This window comes from Phycodurus eques, chromosome 21, assembly GCF_024500275.1.
Source record: "Phycodurus eques isolate BA_2022a chromosome 21, UOR_Pequ_1.1, whole genome shotgun sequence".
Classification (NCBI taxonomy): domain Eukaryota; kingdom Metazoa; phylum Chordata; class Actinopteri; order Syngnathiformes; family Syngnathidae; genus Phycodurus; species Phycodurus eques.
The window spans coordinates 14039264-14061328 of NC_084545.1; the positions used below are offsets into that span (position 1 = coordinate 14039264).

Here is a 22065-nt window from a genome sequence, read left to right on the forward strand (position 1 = left end):
TGCAACATGAGATTTTATTTAAATTTGTTTCTCCACTCTTTACAGTAAATTATTGCACGATGTTTTTTGGGGGATACTCAAAGGCTCTTTAAATTGTGTTCTTTTCATGTTTGCAAGTCTTTCTGGGTAGAACGTGTGGCATATCAATGTGTTTCCAGGGCGATAATAGCAATGTGTCCCTGGAGTTTAGGCACCTAAAAGGTCCTGAGTGATAAGCGGAATGGGAAAGTCAGCACTTTTGCCATCCCATCCTTGTTAACCCCACACAACCATCCACGGTTTTCCCTCCTTAAGCACCGCCTAATGCCTTATCCTGCTGTTTATATCTGTGTCAGCAAATGCCACCTGTGTCATTTGTCACTATTACCCAAGCTCCAAATCTTTCACCGTTTGGCCTTGTTTTCGGCATGTACTGCCATCATCACTTTCTGCCTTCCTTTTTGACTGTTTCTATGCATTTTATGTTTTTGGCATTTAAACAACTGTATTACTGGTAACCATGCGATCTGTAACATTAAGCTCTTGGGGAGAAAACTTTTTTTTTTTTCTTCAGGGGCAATAAAGTGTTGTTGTACCTTCCCTTTATTACAGGTGGACACGCTCCAGTACAAGTTGGCGGCATCATGTACAGACAACGACAACCTTCGCCACGAGAGCCAGCTCATCGTGACTAATCTCAAACAATGGGTCACTGAACAAAAGTATGAAAATACAACGCAGTTACACTGTAGACTGTATTTGATACAAGAAGAGTGAAACTTGTTTTGCAAGTTGCTTTCCAGAAGTGCTGTGGCTCTGTTAATGCGCTCTCTGTCTTAGGGTGTCTGAGTAGATGCAAGGAATTTTGCCTTTTTCTGTCAGTGTCTAGTGGCAACCTTGCATAGCAGATGAAAGCCCAAATCCAAGTTCTTCTCTGCGTCACTGAAGACAAAGTGTCAGTTTTTACTCACCAGAAATAAACCTGCACACGTGGGACATGCCCAAGCAAAGAAAAAAAAAAGAATTTTCACTAGTCTGCATGATGGTTTTCCAAAACTGTATTCACTGCATCTAGCTTACATAATGAACTGGCTTGTGTCCAGTGTAGGGGAGTAACGAATTACATGTAACAATGTTACATTATGTCATTTCGAAATTTACATAATTGCAATTTGTTGTATTACTGGGAAAAAAAACATATAATTCAATTGCAGTTGCTTTTGAAAGATTCCCATAATTACAATTTTAGTTACATTTATAAAATCACTGCAAAAGCTCAGATTTATTGAGCAATTAGCAGTTAGAACACGCAAGCATTTTACAGTCGCTAGGTCTTTTCGCAATATGGCCAACATGACCAAAGCATCGTTATTCAACATACAACACACTTTCATGGTTTTATGAAATGATAATGCCCACATACCAACTAGCCCAGCAAATCACTAAAACACAAATCTGTAACAATGCAAACAGAAACAAAGGAAAGAAAAGAGCAACGTTCAGCTTGTATAATTACAATTCTTTACAAAAGACATGTTGGAAAGTAGCATAGCTTCCAACGTCGCTACAATATCAACTTCCTCCTTCTAAGCAGACGTTTGTGATTGGCTCTCTCTGGTCATTTGCTGGCTATGCAACGTGCCCACACGGGGGCCATGTTAGTGGGGAGAAAGTTCCCAGTCCCCTTGTTGTGATTGTACGGGGTTGTGTGTAAGAATGTGCAGCCATTCTTGTTATTTTGGTTTTCGACGTCAAACCCGTGGATACATTTACACTTACGTAACCTGTAACATCTGTTAGCTTTATGTATCATTCTGTTACAGAGAAAGTGATTTAAATCCTGCTGCAAATGTGCATTGACTGTTAAGTCTTCACTATGAAAATTTACAGATTTCTTAAGACAATGAAAAATGTTACAGTAAGTGTGCTGGATATAACTGTTCTAACAGTAAAAAAAAAAAAAAGTCAATGAAGTTCACTCCTGTAGAGTCTTGTCATATTGCCTTTGTAGTCTTTTTTTTTAAACTCAAAGTGAGATACAGTTTATGATAGCATAGTGAAGCATTTGGTTCCCGCCTCACAGTCTAAAGGATCTGGGTTGAACTCTTAACCAGGGGCGTAGCCATAAATGTTTGGGTGAGGTGCCCGAACCTAATGGTTGCTGGCTATAGCAACACCTGCTTGTGCTGCATGTTAACACCACTAACTAGCTTGTATGTACGTGTAACTTTGTGTATGCCAATGGATATTAAAATTTGAGTGTATTCAAATGTGGATATGTGCCTGTGATAAAGTGATTCAGGTCATCTGTTTTGACATACTTGTACCTGACAGGCTTTCTGTCATGCGTGCATCATCATGACTCACACAGACACACACACACGCACACACGTGTTATGTGCACAGACAGGGTGTGACATATTTGTCTTTTAAAGGGATAAAAGTGCTCTTGTCAGACTCTGTCTTGATGCTGTCATGCCACCCCCCGCCCCCATTGCGCCATAACCTTCTTAACCCTCCTTTTATTGCAGCATACAAAAAAGTGCGGTCAGTGTTTCTGTCCTGATAAACGTAGTAATATACTGTACGCTTGAATCTAAAGTTGCAAACTAAAAATGCAATTTAAAAAGTTAGTGACCACTTTCCTGTGTCACAGTAGTCAACGAAAAATCAATATATGACTTGCCACATGGTTGAGTAATAAATGATACTGCGAACCTACACATTTTACGATCACAGTCAGACCATCTCGTTTTTGTGTGTCTTTGCGCATTTTCTCTGCCACATGTAACAAGACTCTCTTGATGATAATAGCGTCTGTCAGCCTGACTGTGTACTGTCTGCTTGAACTGGGTGTCTGCATTTCCCTTTGGTTTGGCAGAAATCTTCAGGAGGCTAATGACACGCTGGTGGCGGAGGTGAAGCGACTGAAAGAAGTGGCGACAGGGCAGAAGAAAGAGATGGGACATGTCAAGGTGAGACAATGGAAAAGATGACAGATGTTTAAAAAAATAATCTTTTTTCATTCTTTTGCAGGCCCACATGAAGAACCTTTGTGCAATTCAAGATGAGAAAATGTAAGTAACTATTTTTACACCAATTGGTACAATTCACTTTATGTCACCATGGTATGGTTTGGAACGGTTAACAGTGATCAGGCCTGTCTCATTTACTAACGCATTTTAACATAGTAGTGAACAAAGGACAACAAGGGAGGACATCCATCACTTTTCATTGCATTTACTGTTTTTTTCTTCCTGTCAGAAGATAAATACAATGGAACCTCTAAAGTCAATTCTGACTCGTTCTGTGTTCAGTTACACATATTCGTCACCACGTAAAAAAAAAGTTAAAACCTTTTGTAATTTTGATTTTAAAAAAAAAATTATAAATACAAATCCACTCGTTCTCATTTTCACCGCTCCACTGTAACTTCACTTCATAGCCGCAACCGTGCCAAGTTTATTTTGCAGTGGTCTTTCTGAATCAAGTTTGCACAAGCACTCTAAAAGATAAAGTGGGGAAGGGGGGGGCAGTTGAAAGGATCATAATCATCGGGCCCCCTGGAACTCTCGGGGCCCCAGGGAATTGCCCATGTTTGCCGAATGGTAAGTACACCCCTGATTCTAAATTATCCAAAAAATTCTCAACATCGTCAGCATCCCAGAACAGATTGTGTTTGGCTTTCGAAGTTCCACTGTAAAAAGCTTTTAAAAATTGTTTGAGAGAAGGACTTTTGGACTTCAAATTCCAATCTTGATGCCAAATGCAAGTGATGATTCCCTGTTGCAGTTGCGCCACCATTTATTTTGCTAATGAACTGTTCCAACAGGCCCTTTGACGCACATTTGTGCCAGCCACCCCTTTCAACGAGCACATTTCCCACCATGTCTCGTTGTAACACAGCATCCTGGCCTGACAATGCCACTGATGACAATAACAGCAGGAGTGCCAGGCTGCGAATGAAACACCCCGTGGGCTTTGCCACCTGTGTGTGCGTGTCGTGCCGCATCCCCAATCTGAATATGTGATTCATGCTGGGCTTTTACCAATGATTACACTCCAATCAAGGGCGCATCCTCTTCTACTTGCCACCCCCGTTGGCTGTCAAATAGCATTCATCATTGGTTGGCAGATATATTTATTATGTTCATTAAGGCAATGAGAATGAATGGGGCACAGATGGGAGCAGGATGGAAGTGAGAAAGGAGTGTGCGTACGTGCATGTGCGTCCGCGTGTGTGTGTGCCCGCGTGCCCGACGGGGCACCTGCCTGCAGCACAACTCCCCATACCCCCAATATGACCCCTTAAGGTCTTCCTCATTATGAATAATCGCCCCCACCCTACCATCCCTTCCACACCCTGTTGTAGACCCCCACCCCCACCCCTTCCCCTTAATGAACCACACAGGCTGTGTTTCCAAAACGGATCAGATTTGTTTTGACTGGGGTAAGTTCTCGGTGCTATTCAAAGCTGTCAGTCATTTTAATGATATCATTAAGAGGCCGCGACAGGAAGATGAATGACTTTTCTTTGTCTTTTGCTCATAATTGGGAACAAGCGAGAGAGAAGAGCAAAAGAGGAGGTAGTTCATATAGATGTTGGCATGAGAGTGGTTTGATTGAGCGAATATAATAACATAGAAAGAGATCAAATAAAAATCAGTGAATGAAAACTTCCTCTGTAGTGTCTCCCCATCCTTTGTTATGATGAATCCTAATTCATTTCATATCATTATCATAACCCCCACTCAATACCCCGACACACACACACACACCTACCCCAAATGCCATCTGTATGAAAATCATACATCTGCGGTATATGGCAACAGATATGTCATGTTATTTGCATGACAGCCATATGCATTCCGTGTATAATTAGTATGACTGGTGGCAAAGGGGGATAGCTCAGTGTCTCTATCACTGACAGCAATCAGCGGAATGTGACATTTTTTCATTAGGAGGGCCTTTAATAAAGCAATGTATGATGATTACATTGGCCTGTGCGTTCAAGCGGCTGTGGCACCGTGGCTTCATATTACCCGTGGCATTTGCCGCCAACCCTCACAGGTGAGGAAGAGTGACCTAGGATCAATATTTCAATTAATAAAAGAGACCTCTGTTGAAAATCAGAACACTTATTTATTCATTTATTTATTTTTTTGGGTGAGCAAAACTTTAATAGGGGGGTCGGTTTTTTTGTTTTTTCCCCCCAAGCTTTACAGGACATAATATGTGTCTTCTATTTGCTAGCAACTGTGCAAGGCATACTTTAACAGCAATTTGCATTTGGCACAGGGGGACCAATAATATAATCTCTGCTCCAAGTTACACTCTTAATTATTACCCCCTTCATTGTTATAGCCGTTTGTTTGCCCGCTAGTAAACATTTACAAAAGAAAAAACCTTTACATTGCCCGTTAAAGATGAAACTTTCCCACATTTTTAAAGGTAATTCTGCATCATTGCCATGGGGTGACCAAGTCATCCCGGCAATATTCCACATTCGGAGTTGGTATCAGAGCCATACTGTAACCGCGTAAAAAGGAAAGCTGGAAGCTGAGACAGGGTTGTGAATTTCCCACCAAACATCCATTTCTGTACCGTCGGTCCTCAGGAAGGTCACGGGTGAGTTGGAGCCTGTCCCAGCTGACTTTGAGCATAGGTAAACCGTGAATGTGAGAGGTAGCAGGAGAAAACCAATGTCACAAAGGTGGAGGCTACAGCAGCCGTGGGGGCCTCCAGAAAATGGGATTTTGTAGCATGTAAAATGACAATCTTTAGATTCTTTGAACACACCTTCCCCCCCCCCCCCCCCCCCACAATGCATTCTGATTGATCCAGTTCAGTGTGTATGTTGAAAATGGTGCAATGGGCCACCCCATCTACACATTTGGCATTTTCTCATGTCACCTCAAAGTAACTACCAAAAAAGGAACCATTGCAAATTGACGTGCAGGCGATGATGGAAGGCGAGGCTGTTGATTATTTGCTGTTGGGACCACTGGCTCAATGGCTGTGACACAACCCATCAGGGCGAAGCGCTCATCATGCGTGCTCTGCTAACGATGTGCTTCCAATTAAGAGCACTCTGTGATCACAGCAGAGGATTTGTGTAAACAGAGAAGCGATGTGGCAGACGAACAGAGCCGGCGATAATGGAGAGTCTAGCCTTGCATAAAATATACAGCCGTGCAAGAGCAGTAAATAAGAAAGATGCAAGGGAGATTGGGGGAGGATGGGGGGGGGGGGGCATCAGAGAGTTTATTGCTTAGTTTAGAGAGTACGGCTGGTAGGCGTTGACACTAATGACTGTAATTATATACACACTGATTGGGTTAAGCAGCTAATTACACACATCCGTGTTTGCGTTTAAACACAGGAGCAGATGTTTACACAGGCGTTCCGCCCAGCACGGCTACATCCTCACATAAATCTCGCAGTTGTCTCTGCTCTGGCTATGTCTCATCATCTGCTCAATACCGTATTAGCATCTGGGAAGGCCTTTGTATCATATTTTTATTTTGTGTTTGCACATCTGCGCATTCTGCTGAGATGGAACCCTATGGAAGACATACTGCATTTTGGAGAGGCAATTCGACAGATCAAAGTAAATGTGTGCAATTCTGCTCATGGCTGTTGGGTGTGCGATAATTATGGTGTGAAATTAAAAGATCTGGAAGGTTCCGTTGCAATTATTTTCCGTTTTGTGAATGTCATTTACAGAAAATTTGGTTTCATCTTTCAAAACGATGCGCTTTTACAAGGCTAAATTAGTTTGTTGCCTAATGGGGAGTGATCCAAATTACATTCTGTCAAATGGTGCAGATAGGATTTTTTTTTTTTTTTTTTTTTCTGACAATCAGGTCCATGTTCTGTTTGTACATACAAAGACAAGGTCAAGCTTACAAAATATATATTTTTTTAAATACTATTAATATATGCGGTCACTGATGGTGTAGTGGTACACTCGCCTGGCTTTGGTGCGGGCACCGTGGGTTCAGTTCCCATTCAGTGACGGTATGAATGTGAGTGCGAATGGTTGCCCTGCGACTGACTGGCGACCAGTTCAGGGTGTAGTCCGCCATTCGCCCAAAGTCAGCTGGGATAGGCTCCAGCACCCCGTGACCCTAGTGAGGTTAAGCGGTGTAGAAAATGGATGGATGGATTAATATATGCATGTTTCCCCCTTCTTTGGTACAAACCCCAATTCCAATGACATTGGGACATTTTGTGAAATGTAAATAAAACCAGAATACAATGATTTACAAATCCCTTTCAAACTATATTCAATTGAATACACTACAGAGACATGTTATTCAATGTTCCAACAAACATTTGATTTTTTTTTTTTTTTTTGGCAAATATTCTCCCATCTTGAATTTGCAACACGTTCCAAAAAAAGCTGGGACAGGGGCAACAAAAGACTGGGAAAGCTAAGGAATGCTCAAAAAACACCCGTTTGGAACAGCAGGTTAATTGATTGCGTATAAAAATTGGGTATCACTGAAAGGCTCATTTGTTCACAAGCAAGGATGGAGAGAGGTTCACCACTTTGGGACCAACTGCGTGAGCAAATAGTCCAACAGTTTATGATTACTACATTTCTCAACATGCTATTGCAAGGAATTTATGAATTTCATCATTTACGGTCCATAATATCATCAAAAGATTGAAATTTCTTCAATGCCAAAAAACAACATTGAATGCCCGTGACCTTCGATCCTTTAGGTGTTACTGCATTAAAAACTGGCATCATTGCGTAAAGGATATTGCCACATAGGCTCGGGAACTCTTCCGAAAACCACTGTCAGTGAACACAGTTTGTCACAGTCATATTAAAGCTCTACCATGCAAAACGAAATCCATATATAAACAACACTAAGAAATGCCGCCGGGTTCTCATCTGAGATGGACTGACGCAAAGTGGAAAAGTATGCTCTGGTCTAATGAGTCCCCATTTCTAATTGCTTTTGCAAATCATGGACGTCGTGTCCTCCAAGGAGGAAAAGGATCATCCAGATTGTTATCAACCCAAAGTTCAAGAGCCAGTATCTGTGATGGCAGGGGTGCGTGTTCGGGTCTATAGCATCTCCATCTCCGGCAGCAGATTGCGACCAAGACAACTACAACGGTGAACTCTGTACCCAGAGAAACCCCACACAAGCGCGAAGAGAACATGAAAAGTCTAAACAGGAGGGCCGCCAGAGCTGAAAATTTCACCTTCAATGTTGGAACTGTGACGCAGACATGTTAACCACTAGATCACCATGCTACCCGATTTATCGAATATTCTGCTGTTTAAAAGAGGAAAATGCTTGGTTGAAACTGAAACTTGTCATGGAAGTACTGTCATAATTTATTGATTTACACACGGAGCTGTTTCAAATTCAGGTAGTTTTCCCCTTTCATAATGTAAATACCTCTCAGTATGATGCATTGCAATTCTTCACCAATGCGACCAACCGTAATAAATATTGTTAAATTCGTTCATCAATCAATAACCACACAGTGATATAATCTTAGAATAAAACAGTAGTTTTAAAGGCAGAATGTTGGATGCAGGGTCTCAAATTCTGGATGTGTACCTAATGGAGGGACTATTAAGGTTTTCTTTCTTCTTTTATTACATAGATGATTATTTTAAAGCAAAGTTTGCCATCACGAATACATACAATCTTAAAAATATTTACGATGAATCTGAAACTTTCCAGGCAAATATATTCATCCAAATAGAAACATTTTCCTCCCTTTAAATTCTTCTTTTAAATTATAAGTTTGTTCTGGTTTGTATTTGTGAACATGATGGAACAAATAATGTCCTTTATTAGCATTTCGATGAGCTTGTGCATCTTATCAAGGGAGGCAAAAAGAGGCTGTTTTTGCACCATCGCCTCACAGAATTTCCCTTCTTGGTGCTTTACCAGTACATTAACATAGGGGAGGTACAGTGGTACTTTAATGGCCTAAGAAGTCTTCAATAAAGTATTTAAGCCCCCCCCCCCAGCCCACCACCCCTCTCAATGCTAACTAGACAGGTTCACTGAGGCATGAAAGAAGTAGCGCAAAGCAGGGGCAGCGCGCTCTTCAGCCCATACAGAGGGCCATTATTCGCTGTCGTTAATTTAATAGGCATTTCTTAGTCGGGGCCTGGGTCTGAAAATAGCAGACTTCCACATTTGTTTGTCCTCTACCACAAAAACATTTTTAATAAACAGTTAAAATCTTAAATGGCTTCTTGTACTCTTAATGTTCCCCTGCATGTCTGCGGTTGCGTTCATTTTGCTCTCGGTATCGCTGTAGTACGATTTAATGATTTCTGAAAGCCATTTACTCACCCATCTTTGGGTTCAGTAATAAGGACGTGCTCATAATGAAGATCATACATGGCCACTTCTTTTCTTGCCCCAGATTGGAAGGATGAACATAAATGAGAAATGAACGTGCTCTGCAAACACGTTAAAAGTTTGTGTTGATGCATAAAATGTGTACAACTCTACGAGGTTATGCTTATAAAAGATTTAAAAAACCCATAAATATAGTAAGTTACTATAACTTACTATGATATATATATATGTATATATATATATATATATATATATAGAGAGATTTATTTTTTTTAAAAGACCACAATAATCATTAACTAACAGTTAAAAATTACCTCAACCTGTAATTTGTAGTCTGAACTCTGTATTTAAAACTACTGTTAACTACTGCTAACATTTCAATCGATTCAGTATTAAACATTTGGGAAAATATTCTATTGTGAATAACTGCATCGGTAGTAGCAGAAACATTCACGCACATTTATAATGTTAAGCACCAGCCTTAGATTCATTTATGTTTCACATTTTTCCACAATAAATACAAAGTCATCGCTGTTGTTTTGAAATTAAATTATTAACTTATGTTTTGGCGGCACGGTGATCGACTGGTTAGAGCGTCAGCCTCACAGTTCTGAGGACCGGGGTTCAATCCCCGGCCCTGCCTGTGTGGAGTTTGCATGTCCTCCCCGTGCCTGCGTGGCTTTCCTCCGGGCACTCCGCTCTTGATCTGAAAACAGAACATACTGTTTGGGATCACGCATGGATTCAGTCCTGGACAATGTGTTCTGTTGGTCTTTACCTACCAGTCCAGGGGGTACAAAGTCAGTAGGGATAGGCTCCTCCTAATAAGGACAAGCACTATTGTGACTGGATGAATGGACATGCAGTGGGTATGGAAATTATTCAGACCCCCTTAAATTTTTCACTCTTTCTTATATTGCAGCCATTTGCCAACATCATTTAAGTTCATTCCCCCCCCCCCCCCTCAATCTACACACAGCACCCCATATTGACAGAAAAAAAACTAATTTTTTTTGCAGAGTTATTAAAAAAGAAAAACTGAAATATCACACAGCCATAGGTATTCAGACCCTTTGCTCAGTATTTCGTAGAAGCACCCTTTTGAGCTAATACAGCCATGAGTCTTTTGGGGAAAGATGCAACAAGTTTTTCACACCTGGATCTGGGGATCCTCTGCCATTCCTCCTTGCAGATCCTCTCCAGTTCTGTGGTGGTGATTGGATTTAAGTCAGGGCTCTGGCTGGGCCATTCAAGAACAGTCAGGGAGTTGTTCTGAAGCCATTCCTTCGTTATTTTAGCTGTGTCCTTAGGGTCATTGTCTTGTTGGAAGGTGAACCTTCGGCCCAGTCTGAGGTCCTGAGGACTCTGGCGAAGGTTTCCGTCCAGGATGTCCCTGTACTTGACAGCATTCATCTTTGCAGTGATGGTTGACTTTTTAGAACTTTCTCCCATCTCCCGACTGCATCTCTGGAGCTCACCTACAGTGATCTTTGGGTTCTTCTTTACCTCTCTCACCAAGGCTCTTCTGCCCCAATTGCTCAGTTTAGCCGGACGGCCAGCTCAAGGAAGGGTTCTGATCCTCACAAGCGTCTTCCATTTCAGGATTATGCAGGCCACTGTGCTCTTAGGAACTTTAAATGCAGAAGATTGTTTTTGTAACCTTGGCCAGATCTGTGCCTTGCCACAATTCTGTCTCTGAGCTCTTCAGGCAGTTCCTTTGACCTCATGATTCTCATTTGCTCTGACATGCACTGTGAGCTGTAAGGTCTTATATAGACCGGTGTGTGGCTTTCCTAATCAAGTCCAATCAGTATAATCAAACACAGCTGGACTCCAATGAAGGTCCAGAATCATCTCAGGGATGATCAGAAGAAATGGACAGCACCCGAGTTAAACATATGCGTGTCACAGCAAAGGTTCTGAATAATTATGGCGGTGTGATATTTCATTTTTTCATTTTTAATAAATCAGCAAAGATTTCAATATGGGGTGCTGTGTGTACATTAATGAGGAAAAAAAATACCGTAAATGTTTTTTAACAAATGGCTGCAATATAACAAAGAGTAAAACAATTAAGGGGGTCTGAATACTTTCCGTTACCACTGTATATGTACAAAGCTATTAATCTGTGATTACATGTTTATACATTAGCTATTAATTAGTAAGTTCAAATACCACATGTACTTCCAGCCTTGATAAGGAGACTTGCATGGTGCTGAATCTGACCAGACTGGCTGACATGCAGACCAAACTGCAGCGCAACATGGACGCCATCAGTCTGCTAAATCAACAGGTGAGGTGAGACAGTGCACACAAACATAGTGCACAAAAACCTTGCGGCCCTCCTGCTGTGGAACTCACAAAGAAAAGAAAGACTTCATAGGTCCAACTTCAAAATAGACAGGCATTTCCTCTTCCGACGATAAAGGGTGGCGTTAAGGGGTGTGGTGCGAGATGTGCAAGAAGGTGGAGGAAGAATAAGAGCAAATTATATCAAAGAAAAAGCTATGACGTCTCTTTCCACCGGTAAATGATTTCCCTTTGATGAAAGTGAGGTAGGGGTGTATAGCAATACTGCTGTGCTGATCTCCCCTTGATAGCGCTGTGATAAAACAGTGTGTGTGAGGGGACACAGGAATATTCTCAGGAAAAAAACTGGCATTTTTTCTTCACTGTGTTGAATTTCGCAAGAATCACCAAATCACCAAAGGAGGACAAATCAAAAGTACTCATCAGCCCACTCAGAAAAGAAAGAAAGAAAAGAAAAGAAAGTGCAGGGCTTGCAGAATCGCTCTACTGACTTTGGAATAGTTTTGTGCGCTGGCCCGCTGACTGGCGACAAGCGCTGTTCAAGCTCGTGTTGAACTTGACTGACATGCAAATTCAATGTTATCTGTGCACATGAGAGAGGGGCTATTGAACAGGCTGGCTGTGTATTAGCATCTCTTAATCTGCTGTGTGAATCATTCCATTCATCCAGTGAAACACCAAGACACGCACACACTCATTTCTACACACTGACATCGCTCATGTTCCGCTGGAAAGTGTCAGAATGATGTTACAAATCAGGTCTACATCTCTACTTTCTACCACGAAGTCTCGTTGGTGAATAGCCAATGGCTTGTCTTAAGATTTACCCTTGACGTGCACCTCACAAGTATTTAGGGATTGTTTTTCTTTATTTTTTTATTTGACTGAAAAGAGAGAGAAACATCCCTTTCGTTTTAGCCATTCGCTTACATGACAATAGTGTTTACGAGGCCGAAAACATAACGTTCCAAGGGTACTTTGTTTATCATGTGAATGATTTTGGGTAGTTTGTCTAAAGTTTCATTTCCAGATGAAATTGTTGTCCAAACGATCCCCAAATACACACCTGCAAATATGCCTGAAAACACTTATAGAGTTTCAGGGATCTCGTTTGATGTGCGTCCCGCGTCCTCGACGCACAAAAATTAACAGCGACGCATAAAGTACGATCAATCTGCGTCTTTGGACTCATGGCTTAGTACTCTGGCGTGGTGCTAGAAATCCGGTGTATGAAGTTTTTCGGGACGAGGCAGGGCTATTTTGGTCGGATATGCGCCCTAGTTTCTGAATGGTGCAGCCAAAAAAAACAACAACAAAAAAAACGGTGCGTACAGATGTCCAGTCATTTGAGGAAGAAAGTGTTTTTTTTTTTTTTTTCATAAGCAGACACACAATGGGTTTCACCATCTTGGTCTCTAAACCAATCAGAGATAGTGAAGAGCCGGAACCCTCCGTGTGTGTCTCGCTGTGCGTTTGAAATGTAGTCGCTAGCGTACACGAAGCTAAGTTCTCTGACGGCAAGCGGGCAGCTGCAGTTCCAGAAAATTGAGCAGCATACATGGAATTAGTTCCAAAGCCTATTGCCACCGCGACGATGTGGGAACATTTTGGACTCAAGCCAGATGATCGCGGCCCTCCCGCTAACAACAACAAGCTGCTATGTGAAATTTGTATGAAGTCGCAACAAAGACAACACAAGTTAAAACCTCAAAGTGACAAAATCCATTTTAAACACAACCATCCCACCCAATTTATTCAGCTGGGAACAAAAAACACAGTGGGCCATCTCCCGTTTCCCGTCAGCTTGTAATTATGGAACCCTTTTCCCAACAATGCAAATGCAAACATGAACATGGCGCACATCTGCTCATTAAATAAAGTACAGCATTACAATTGTAAGCTATGTAGCCATTGTACATGTTGACAAAGCAGCGTTTAAAGAAAGGCTGCAGACCTTTAAATAGTAGTACAAATCTTGAATCAAAACAGGTTGCTTTGGTCTACTTGTATTGTCAGTGTTGCTACTTGGCACTTTTTCTTAACCAAATGGAAACTTGACTGACAGAATATGGCCTGTTCAAGCATTAAGGATTGTTATCCCGCTGTGACAAATTTCAATATATGTAGATGTACAATGTTTGTGAACAGACTGTTTTATTTATTTTGTATCTGATATTTTATGTATTGTTCTACATTACAATGTCAATGTCTATTAGAATCAGAATTAAAAGTGAATTGTTCTTGAAAATTATGTACTTGAATTATTATGATCTAGTATCATTGTATCAGTGGCATAAAAAAACATCGATACTCTTGTTTGTCGTAGCTTTTGGGAAAATATATCGTCCTAAAAAATGTGCTATCATGACAGGCCTAAACACATACTATACTGAGAGAACAAGAACAATGGATGACACAAAAATATTGTACAAAGGGTATACAAATAGAGTAACACCTGTAATAAAAATCTGCAATATCGTGGGGCCGCGAAGCAAGAACCATGATATAGCGGAGGATTACTGTATCTGTATTCCGTGATGATACATTGCAGGGATTCATTGTTCCCAGCTTGGGACTCATTGTTTCCATGACATGTGCATCCCAGGACTCACATAGTCTCAAGTGTAAAATGATCTATGTAGTTTTATGTTGTGAAAGTACAGCAGTAAATCCAAATACAATATGTTTGAACTTTAGTCACACCCAGAGCAAGAAGAGATTCCTGAGCAAGAGAGTGATAGACACACTGTATGTGGTAGCTATTCTAGTGACTGTATCCTGTAATATTATATAGTCTGTTTATGTGCCGGTTATCAGAAGCTATCACTGTTAAGGCTGGTAAATAACGGTAATTTGTTCATTCAACAACGCTCCAGCAATGTTTAGCTTTTGGCCTATGTTACGGTTGCCCTGAAGTGCAAAACACAACAGCAAATAACTGAACACAACTTCAAGTAAAAAACACAACAACAAATAACTAATCACAACAGCAGATAATGAAACACAAGAGCAAATCAAAAAACACAACAGCATATAACTAAACACGACGGCAAATTAAAAAAAAACACTGTTGCTGTTGTGTTTTGCACTTCAGGGCCACCATACTATTTACTGCAAAGTTACAAGTGGCAGGGTTACTACCTTAACTACACTCCTCAGTAGTGTGGTCACACATTGTTTTCTACATCAAATAGCTTTTCAGTAGTGAAGCTTTTTTCGTGATTATGCAACATGGTGGCTGGCATCCACTGACGCTATGTTTCCCAAACGTTAGATAGTTTATATGCCCGCAAATTGTCTGATAATGCATTGAAGTGGATGGAAAGCGCACGGCTGGAGACCATGGCAGAAGAGGAGGCAGGGAAGTGCACAGTGGGAGGGAAAAGTATGTGAACCCTTTGTACAGCCCAGACTTGGAGACGTTGTGTCCTCCGGGCCAAAGAAGAAAAGAACCATCCGGACTGTTATGGACGCAAAGTTCAAAAGCCAGCATCTGTGATGGTATGGGGCTGTGTTAGTGCCAATGGCATGTGTAACTTACACATCTGTGAAGGCACCATTAATGCTGAAAGGTACATACAGGTTTTGGAGAAACATATGCTGCCATCCAAGCGACGTCTTTTTCATGGACGCCCCTGCTTCTTTCAGCAAGACAATGCCAAACCACATTCTGCACGTGTTACAACAGCGTGGCTTCGTCGTAAAAGAGTGCGGGTACTAGACTGGCCTAGCTGCAGTCCAGACCTGTCTCCCATTGAAAATGTGTGGTGCATGATGAAGCGTAAAATACGACAAGGGAGACACCGGACTGTTGCTGTACATCAAGCAAGAATGAGAAAGAATTCCACCTACAAAGCTTCAACAATTAGTGTCCTCAGTTCCCAAAGGTTTATTGAATGTTGTTAAAAGAAAAGGCGATGTAACACAGTGGTAAACATGACCCTGTCCCAGCTTTTTTGAAACGTGTTGCAGCCATAAAATTCTAAGTTAATGATTATTTGCTAAAAACAATCAAGTTTATCAGTTTGAACATGAAATATCTTGTCTTTGTAGTGTATTCAATTAAATATAGATCGAACATGATTTGCAAATCATTGTATTCTGTTTTTATTTATGTTTAACACAACGAGAAGAGAATCGCAACACTTTCCAAGTAGCTTACTTGGGAGATGTAGCCATGTAGTCAGGCAAGAATAGAAAATGAATTATCTTTCGCCCAGGTAGCTGCCAAGTCATGGGTAGAGGAACTCAGTGTGAAAGCAGTATTATTTACATTTGACTGATTTGATGTAACAAGAAGGTCAAACTTGTTTTAAGACACATTTTCTAACTTAGCTCCAAAAAAATATTCCGTTGTGTAATTTCACACCTGATAGGCAGGCACTCCAGAGACCAATAGAAGCAATATGAAAGTCAGTTTTCCATAATGTGTCCCCTTTAAGTGTCTGCTAAAGAAAATAATTTTATTGTAGTTTCACACAAAGATGGAAAACGGGGATGCTTTTAACAAATGTTCCAAAGCACACATTACAAATGAAGGCCATGCAAAACAATTTCACAGCGACTTTTCTTTTAGACAGCTGGCGATTATTTTCCATGTTTTGTCAATGATGTCTAATCTGCATTTAAATATTCGAATACAAGTGCAAACACACTCCTTTCTCACACACACACACACACACACATGCCCTTTCATCCAAATACAATCACCTGAGTTCACACATTTTTGTGAAGGATGAGGAGACAAGCTGTGATTTTTTTTTTTCCACCACCTTTCCAACCCTTGTAATTAGGCATACTTAAAGTTGAAGAAAATTAAAATGCACAGCTAATTATAAATGTCACTTTTTTTTCCTTCCACAAATTTGATTGGATGTTTTCCTGTCAGAGCGACTAAATACTCCTTAAGCGCCTTTGGCTGGTTTTGACACATCGTGTCATTGGCTCCTCAAGGGTTAAGCCTAAAACCCGAGTTATTTGTAGTCATCAGATTAGTCTCTGTGTGCACGTGTGTGTATTTAGTCGGGCAATATTAGTGGAACCTCATAGAAACGTCTTTCCTATATCTGTACACACGCACACAAATACACCCAGATGTGGATGTATGCAGCTGTCATTACCCGGCAAGTCTCTTGTCTTCTTTAATTTCTTATTTTCCTCTCCCTCACTGCTAAAAATACATTATTTCAAATTGCTCTCTCCCTTTTATCTGCCATATTACAATTTTTAGACTGCCACTTTAGCAATGTAATTACCCTGCTCTTAACAACAAATGCAAATATTTGCACTTTTTAAACTCCCCCTCATGAATGGTTGAATGTTCCAAAACCCTCAATTTAGCTGTTTCTGTCTTTTTTTTCATGGCCAACAAGTTATTGTGACACAGGACCTTTTTTTTTTTTTTTTTTGGATGTCCATCCATCCATCCATTTTCTGAGCCGCATCTCCTCACTAGGGTCGCGGGCGTGTCGGAGCCTATCTCCTCACACACCCTGAACTGGTTGCCAGCCAATCGCAGGGCACATACTAACAAACAACCTTTCGCACGCACAGTCACGCCTACGGGCAATTTAGAGTCTCCAATTCATGCATGTTTTTGGGATGTGGGAGGAAACCCGAGTGCCCGGAGAAAACCCACCGAGGCACGGGGAGAACATGCAAACTCCACACAGGCGGGGCCGGGGATTGAACCCCGATCCTCAGAACTGTGAGGCAGATGCTCTAACCAGTTGTCCACTGTGCCGCCTGTCATGGATGTTTTGTGTTAAATTGTCCTCTCATGATTGCTTCAATTGGTTGGTTTGGTTTTAATGTTGAAATATACATCACAGTGTGACACCCGCAAGCATCCATATAACGCTGTGAGCGCGCACACAAGCACACAGACCCGTGCAATTTTCCATGTCTTTTTGCACATGCATAAAAGCAAGTGTGAAGCAGCAATTAAGCATATAATGGGATGCCGGCAAGTTCATCACCATACTGTTGTTGGCTTCTGATGATTGATTTTTATCGGTAACTTTGAATTAGATTTTTAATTTGGTTGATGGGATTTAATTGTGTGGACGAAACATCTCTCAAAGTGACACCTCATGATAAACTGAAGTTGTTCCTTCTAAAATATTGCGATGGTCTTTGCTGAGGTTTTTTTTGTTTTGTTTGTTTCTTCTCTCCCCCTCTCCAGTTAAAGGCTGTCAGCAAGGAGAACAAGCACTTGCGGAGGCAGCTGGAGGAAGAGAGGTGCATGTACACACAAGTGGAGTGCCATCGCCCGCTTCCTCCCACCTGCGTCCACCTCCCTGCCAGTGCCCGCCCACCTCTCCTCTCCATCACCCGTCCTTCATCCCCTCCACCTCGCCCCTCCTCCTCCCAACCTGAAAGAAGCGACAAGGGGCACTGAGCGGATCTAAAACCCAAGGTGAGCCCAGTGGAGCCAAGTTAGCTTGACCAGGTGAATCCCAGGCTTTGGTTGAAGCTATACGGGCGAGGCCTCCTCCCCTCTACTCCCCAGGAGAACTAAGACCAGGTAGGGAGCCGACCAAATAAAGCCCGCAGAACACTTTGACCTGTCACGGCTTTTTGACCTCCAACTCCTCACTGGGGAGCATGCTCAGTATGAGGTTAATGTCCTGCGGGTCAATGTCAAGTCCCAGGGTGCTTATCGCCTGAAGGAAGGAAGGGGGAGCTCTCCAGAACCGGCAGATAGTCGAATTCCCTTAAAATTACCTTGAATTTATCTGTACTTCCTGAATTGGGACATTCCCTCTTAGTATTTTATACACATTTATTATAGATTTAAACTCTTACCTGATACGCAATGCACACTGCAAAATGTTAAAACCACTTGATTAAAGAAAAATCCTAATTTGTATCAGTGTCAAAAATAGATGCTATGCTTGAATTACAACGTCATTAAAATGAATATATACAATATACATATGAGGGGTAAAAAAGATCAATAATATTCATCACTCTACACTTTGATCCAAAACCGTTCCAAAATGTAATGGGTTCTTCCTTGTTCCGTGTTATCCATCTACAATAGTTCACAGAGTTCAGGTGGAGTAGATTTTCTGTAATCCTGCTAACAAACAAACAAACTTACTAACTAACTAATTTGAATCGTCACCACAGCCGGATCAGACTGATTCAGATCAGCACCACACTGTGTACCGGAAATTAAAATGTTGAAAAATCTCTCAATGACAAAAGTAAAGATGGATTCCTGGATCAAAATTTAACAAGGATTTTTGTTTTAATTTTATTCCAATATAAGCATAGTAAGACAGTACACACTAAAAAGTTAGTAAGTTTCTGTACTTCTGTTATGTTAAGGAATGTCAAGCCAGGTGGAAAGAAGAACAATACATAATTTACATGGAAAAAAGTCAATGTGATTCCAACAGATTGTAATATTCCAAGAATAAAATAATGATTTCTTCGAAGTCATTTGTCGGGAGAGTAAAATCTTTTTTTTTTTCTACAAGCACAAAAAAAAACGGCACACTGAAAGCATTTTAGTTTCTGCACTTCTGTTATCTTAAGGAGTATTTTGGTCCACATGGAAATAATTTAAATTACGAGAAAAAAATCATAATGTTCTGAGAACATAGCTGTAATATTACAAGAAGAAAACCATATATTTAAAAAAAAAAAAAGTAAATAATTGTCAGGAAAACTGCATGATTTCTTTTTAGAAAAAGTGGTCATTTGTCAGAATGCTCACAGTTTCTCAGGAACAGATGCAAATGTTTGCACAATCACGTTTAACTGTTCACTTATGGTGAGTTGACAATTTCGCCTTCTGTAGAATATTCTGTGAAAACAGTCCTCATCGTAACGCAACTATGTGACTATGCTTGTAATATTATCATAGATCATTTTACACTTAAGACTTATGTGAGTCCCAGGACACACATGTCATGGAAACAATAAGTTCCAGCCCTGGAACAATGAGTTCTAGTTATATTGTATATCATCACAGAATACAGATACAGTAATCCACCGCTATGTCACAGTTCTTGTTTTGCAGGCCCACTATATTCCAGATTTTTATTACAGTTGTTATACTATACAGCTTTTATACTGTTTGTACAATATTTTTTTGTTATCCCTCGCTCTTGCTCTCTATCAATATATTATGTGTTTGAGCCTGCCACGATAGCACATTTTTAAGAACGATATATTTTCCCCAAAACCTTCACGATAAATGATGGTCTTGTTTTGTTTTTGTTTTTTAATGCCCCTAATATAATTATATTAGCGCATAAGACAGAATTGTACACATCTTACAAATTCTGCCCTGGTAATAAAACATATGAGCACAACTGTGTAATGTTCTGTCATTTACAAAATAAAAGTAGAGCGGTATTTCACATTAAGAGCAGTACTGTAAATAAAAAGCGAAAGTTATACGCGTTCAAATGAAGTCCATCCATTTTCTGTACCGCTTATCCTCACGCGGGTCGCGGGCATGCTGGAGCCTATTCCAGCTATCTTCGGGCAAGAGGCGGGGTACACCCTGAACTGGTCGCCAGCCAATCGCACGGCACATATAAACAAGCAACCATTCACACTCACACTCACATTCACACCTACGGGCAATTTAGAGTCTTCAATCAACCTACCACGCATGTTTTTGGGACGTGGGAGGAAACCGGAGTACCCGGAGAAAACCCACGCAGGCACGTGGAGAATATGCAAGCTCCACACAGGCTGGCTTCTCCGGGTACATCGGTTTCCTCCCACATTGCAAAAACATGCGGACAGACTCTAAATTGCCCGTAGGTGTGAGTGTGAATGGTTGCTTGTTTATATGTGCCCTGCGATTTGCTGGCGACCAGTTCAGGGTGTACCCCGCCTCTCATCCGAAAGATAGCTGGGATAGGCTCCAGCACGCCTGCGACCCTAGTTAGGAGAAACGGTACAGTATATGAATGGATGGATGGATGTTAGTTCAAAACCGTATTTTGCTCCATAATGGCGTTTCGCATATATGTACTTTTAATAAGTTCTCCCAGTCAGAACGTCCCACTGAGAAGTACAAATAAATATGACACTGTTCCATTCCGTTCCATTTTAAGCACCATTTGTTCCTAATGTTTTCTTCCTTTAATCCGTCATTGTCTGATCTTTCACCATCTTGAACTCAACTTACACGCTGAGTCTCGTTCTCTATCCCCATTTACGTTTCCCCTCGTCTCTGTCTGGGCTGCGTGCAATCAGCGATCACCGCCTGACATCAGTATTAGGTCCCTGCTTTTTGCAGACGATGTGGTGCTGATGGCTTCATCAAGCAGTGATCGTCAACTCGCGGTGAACCGGTTTGCAGCTGTATGTGAAGTGGCTGGGATGAAAATCAGTGCCTCCGAATATGAGGCCATGCTCCTAATTTGGAACAGAGTGGAGTGCCCTCTCCGGGTTGGGGAAGAGATCCTGCCCCAAGTGGAGGAGTTCAATTATCTCAGGGTCTTGTTCACTCGTGAGGGAAAAAGAGAGCGGGATATCGAAAGGCGGATTGGTGCAGCGGCTGCAGTAAGGCAGACTCTGTATCGGTCTGTCGTGGTGAAGAAGAAGGGTGAGAAGCATCCGGAAGGGGCTCACAGTCGACCCGCAGCTCCTCCGCATCGAGAGGCGCCAGATAAGGGGTCTCGGGCACCTGGTTAGGATACCCCCCCCCCCCCCAGGACGCCTCCCTGGTGAGGTGTGCACGAGAACGAAGGGTTATCCCATTTCCAAGGGGAAGCGCAAACACGAAAGGTTGTATAGGCCTTGAAAGCAAGAGTGGTCGGGGAGCTTACTTGAAAGCGAGGGGTATGGGACTCGCAAAGAGCTTGCTTACAAGAAGGCGGAATGGACAAGGAAATACGGAAATGTAAGTGAGCATAATTATTGATATTTATACAAATGACAGCCATGTTTTTTTTTATCCATTTCAATATCAGACGTTTTGAATTGTTGGTTAAACGACTCATTCTGACGAGCTCGTGTCTCGCCAGTCCACCGTCAGACTACAGTGACAAATTTGCAGCAAACACACTTCACTACAATGTACTGCATTTTATGGACAACTCGAAAGAATTGTTAGACAGCTAAGTCACATTCAGAAGCTACGTAGCTACTGTAGCGTTGCTAATTATATTGCTTCTGAGTATCCCACGACGTTCGTTTTCCACATAGTTCAGCTGTAGCCTCATCACTCATGTTATGCAGTATTTCATCAGTTTGATGCCGTTAGCTGTGATTCCCTGTGAATATCCTTGCCTGACATCAGGTTTACTAAACACACATGAAGTCAACGTAATAAATAACCGGACGCCTTTTCCTCCACAGTGACACGACAAGGCAACCATCTTCTACAAACAGCACACAACACCAGAACGACATACGGATATACCTGTGACATTAACAATAAAGTTCTTTTCTATTT

General features: G+C 41.4%; 1 protein-coding gene across 1 annotated transcript in view; it reads left to right on the top strand.

Moving 5' to 3' along the window:
* LOC133396828 (rho-associated protein kinase 1-like) overlaps positions 1–18036 on the top strand; it is a 31544-nt gene extending 13508 nt beyond the window's left edge. The window contains exons 3-7 of the mRNA XM_061667059.1: positions 592–701; positions 2861–2954; positions 3016–3056; positions 11517–11619; positions 17821–18036. Coding sequence (XP_061523043.1) covers positions 592–701; positions 2861–2954; positions 3016–3056; positions 11517–11619; positions 17821–18036 — 564 coding nt within the window. The remainder of the gene's footprint in view (positions 1–591; positions 702–2860; positions 2955–3015; positions 3057–11516; positions 11620–17820) is intronic.
* The last annotated feature ends 4029 nt before the right edge of the window (positions 18037–22065 follow it).